General features: G+C 35.8%; 1 protein-coding gene across 1 annotated transcript in view; it reads left to right on the top strand.

Annotated features, from left to right (window-relative positions):
* Window positions 1-3,176, top strand: part of CARMIL1 (capping protein regulator and myosin 1 linker 1) — a 337,821-nt gene that overhangs the window by 255,422 nt on the left and 79,223 nt on the right. The window contains exons 23-24 of the mRNA XM_019668166.1: window positions 1,597-1,725; window positions 2,435-2,566. Coding sequence (XP_019523711.1) covers window positions 1,597-1,725; window positions 2,435-2,566 — 261 coding nt within the window. The remainder of the gene's footprint in view (window positions 1-1,596; window positions 1,726-2,434; window positions 2,567-3,176) is intronic.

Genomic DNA, 3,176 nt, shown 5'->3' with positions numbered 1-3,176 from the left:
TTTGAGATTAGGTATTCATTCTTGGTAAGATATGAATTATTGATGACCATTTTTGCTTCAGAAAGCACAGATCAGTACAATAGTTAGACAAGTTAGAATTTATATCAATTAAGAAGACTTTTAAAAACATATAATTAGTTCCTGCAGGGCATTGTGTAAATGCAGAAAGATAAGACATGATCCCTGCCAGAAGCTTAGATTTTAATCAGAGGGAGAATATGTATGAGAAGGCTATTCTTATAACTTCTCTTTCTTATGAGAAGCTCCACATAATCACATAATTCACTTATGTAACCTCAATACATTTTATGGTAATAGCAGCTGTTCTTAATATATATTAACATTGGCATTACTGACCTTTGGTCAAGAGAATAAGTGCTTTTGAGTCGTTTTATTTTACTAGGCTGTCTTTATTACACACTAGAAGAAGATGGGGTAGGTGATATGAACCTGATTTCATAAAAGAAAAAGGCAAGAGACACGGTGATATTGCAGACATGGGCTCGGTAGTTAGACCTCAACTCTTGAGCAGTGTGGTAAAGTTTCTATTGTGGAATTTATAGGGGGAGGAGGGCTGACTCTGGCTTCCCGTAGTTGTTGAACTAAACAACTCAAGACAAATAGAGAAGTGTGAATTTAAATAAAAGAGAATATTGCTAGATTGTCACCTCTGCAAATAACTGATCAGATAGGATGGGCCTCTTGATATGTAAGGTCTCTGGAGAACTGATAATTGTTTAAGAACATGAAATAGACAACTTGCAGCTCTGATCAAAGTTTTGGAGAAACTTTTAAAACTGTGGTTACCTTCTTCTTCACATTTCCTAGTTTTCTTCATGCTTCTCTCTGTGAATACAAATTTAAAAGCATAATCTTACCCATTGTACTATTTTTTGTCTACAATAGTGATCTACCATTTCCCTTTGGGTTTTATGTTTAAATCCATGGAAGAACTTAAAATGATTCACATGTAATTAACCTGGGAGAGGGACCTTAATGAAATAAAAACTAGATGTTATTAGCTTTATTATTACCTATGTTAATGTAATAAAACCTTAACTTGCATGTTTTGGTGACTCTTAATTTATATAGACACTACCTGATATAATTGAATTAATTTTAAAAATATTAATTTCCAGGGATGTTTTGATTTCCAGGATACTGAGACCAACTGTCTGTGGGCATCATTTTGTAGTCATCTCAGTAGCCTCAGAATGGCATATTTTACTTCTCTGTTTCCTCAGTGCCCAGCATTCTATCTGACACTTAGAAGGCACTCAATAAAAATTAGTGAAGGATAGTAAAATGTCACACTGAGTAGCTACGAGATTCTGAATCATCAAGAAGTATGCACTTTTGTTCTACATGATGCATTTCCTAAGGCGGGAAAGGGGACCAAAATCTCTTGACTGTTTTTCTGGAGTTAATCTTGCAAAAGATTCCTTATATGAATAGATAAATTAATAAGGAACTATAACTGCCTTCTCAAAGATTCCAGTTAGAAGTTTTCATTCTCATTCGTTTTGTGTTTCCTTCTATCTGAACATTGGCTGTGCTCATTGGGATGCTTGCTGTCATTTTCATGGTGTGGAGCAGATGATTGACAGAATATGTGTGAAAGTACAAGATCATCTCAACTCTTTACGAAATTGTGGGGTAGATGCTGTCCAGGAAGATTTAAAATCAGCAGAAAGGCTCATGCGTGATGCTAAGAACTCTAAAACGGTGAGTTTCACTTCAGACGACATGAGTGTCTTATGTAATAAAAAGGTTTTTTTTTTAATTCAATTTTAGAAACCAGTTCCAGCTTTCTTTACCTTTCTACCCAATTTCAAGGTTACAAAAAGGTGGAAAAATGAACTGAATTAATCTTTGCCTCCTTTCTGTACCTGTGCTAGTTATGCTAGTTACCAATAATCAAAGTGTAGAATAAAAAGAAGAAGGCTGATATGATTTACAAAAAATGTAATTAGGTCCTGAATGACTGAGAGGTAGTTGTAATTTAAATGAGTAACAACTCATGTAACATTATTCCACTTACAGGCTGATAGCATGACACTTCCCATCTGTCACCTCTTAAAAAAAAGGTTTCTCTCAAATTAGAATTTGGTCCCCAAACTTTGACTTAATAGAGAAAGGACTAACTAGAATCTGGTCCTGGCTCTGCTGTTAGAATCACACACTCAAATGAATGTCATAAGTAGAAGGAACTTTGGGGATTAGTCACGTACTCGCACACCCCAGATGAGGACATGGCACAAACAGGTCGTATACTGTTCCTATGGTTTCAAAACTGGACCTCAGTTTACTAATCTGTATAAAGGATCTTTGGTCAAGAATAGATTGTCCCTAATAATATTTCTCCACCCATTTTACTAATTCTGCAAGGACTTTGGTGCTTATTTAAATATTTATTTAATTATTTTTCTTATAGTTGTTACCAAATTTATACCATGTTGGTGGTGCGTCTTGGGCAGGAGCCAGTGGCTTGTTATCAAGTCCAATTCAGGAGACCCTGGAATCAATGGCTGGAGAAGTTACAAGAGTTGTGGACGAACAACTAAAGGTTTGTGGTTTCCATTATTTTGGAAAATGACACTGTTATGACTTAATCATGTATGATAGCATTTCATACCATAGCTGCCTATAGTATATAGATGTGTGTGTGTGTGTGTGTGTGTGTGTGTCTGTGTGTGTGTGTGTGTGTGTGTAGGTGTGTGTGCTGTCACGTACACCTACACACACATGCACATGTAGTAAAAATTTAATACTGTGTCTTTTCTAGCTTCATTTATAAATTTTGGAATAACTTCTTACATAATGATATCAAGTAAAACCTTTCAAATTCAATTTCATTTTTGATGGTACATGTCTGAATGTAATTAACATGACAGGTTGCTACTGATAAGAGAATGATTGATTTCTATTATAAAGCAGAAAGAGAAGTCTGCTTTAGGGAAAAATATCTTCTGTTATTGCATTTGATTTAGAGAATGAGAAAGTTGACAGGAACTGTGCGTACAGCCCTAGATGCTGCTTGGATGGAGAGTGCCACATAAACAGATAACAGTCCTTGTAAGGAGCTGGCGGAAGACTAGGAAAGGGATTTGGAATGAAGTTACAAGGCACCCACTGTCACAGAGACCTGTCTAGGCTCCCTGGCTGAAAAAAAGTCT

Source organism: Hipposideros armiger, unplaced genomic scaffold, assembly GCF_001890085.2.
Source record: "Hipposideros armiger isolate ML-2016 unplaced genomic scaffold, ASM189008v1 scaffold_519, whole genome shotgun sequence".
Lineage (NCBI taxonomy): Eukaryota > Metazoa > Chordata > Mammalia > Chiroptera > Hipposideridae > Hipposideros > Hipposideros armiger.
Note: the sequence above shows the minus strand (reverse complement) of the source record. Positions and strands in the feature narration are given on the sequence as shown.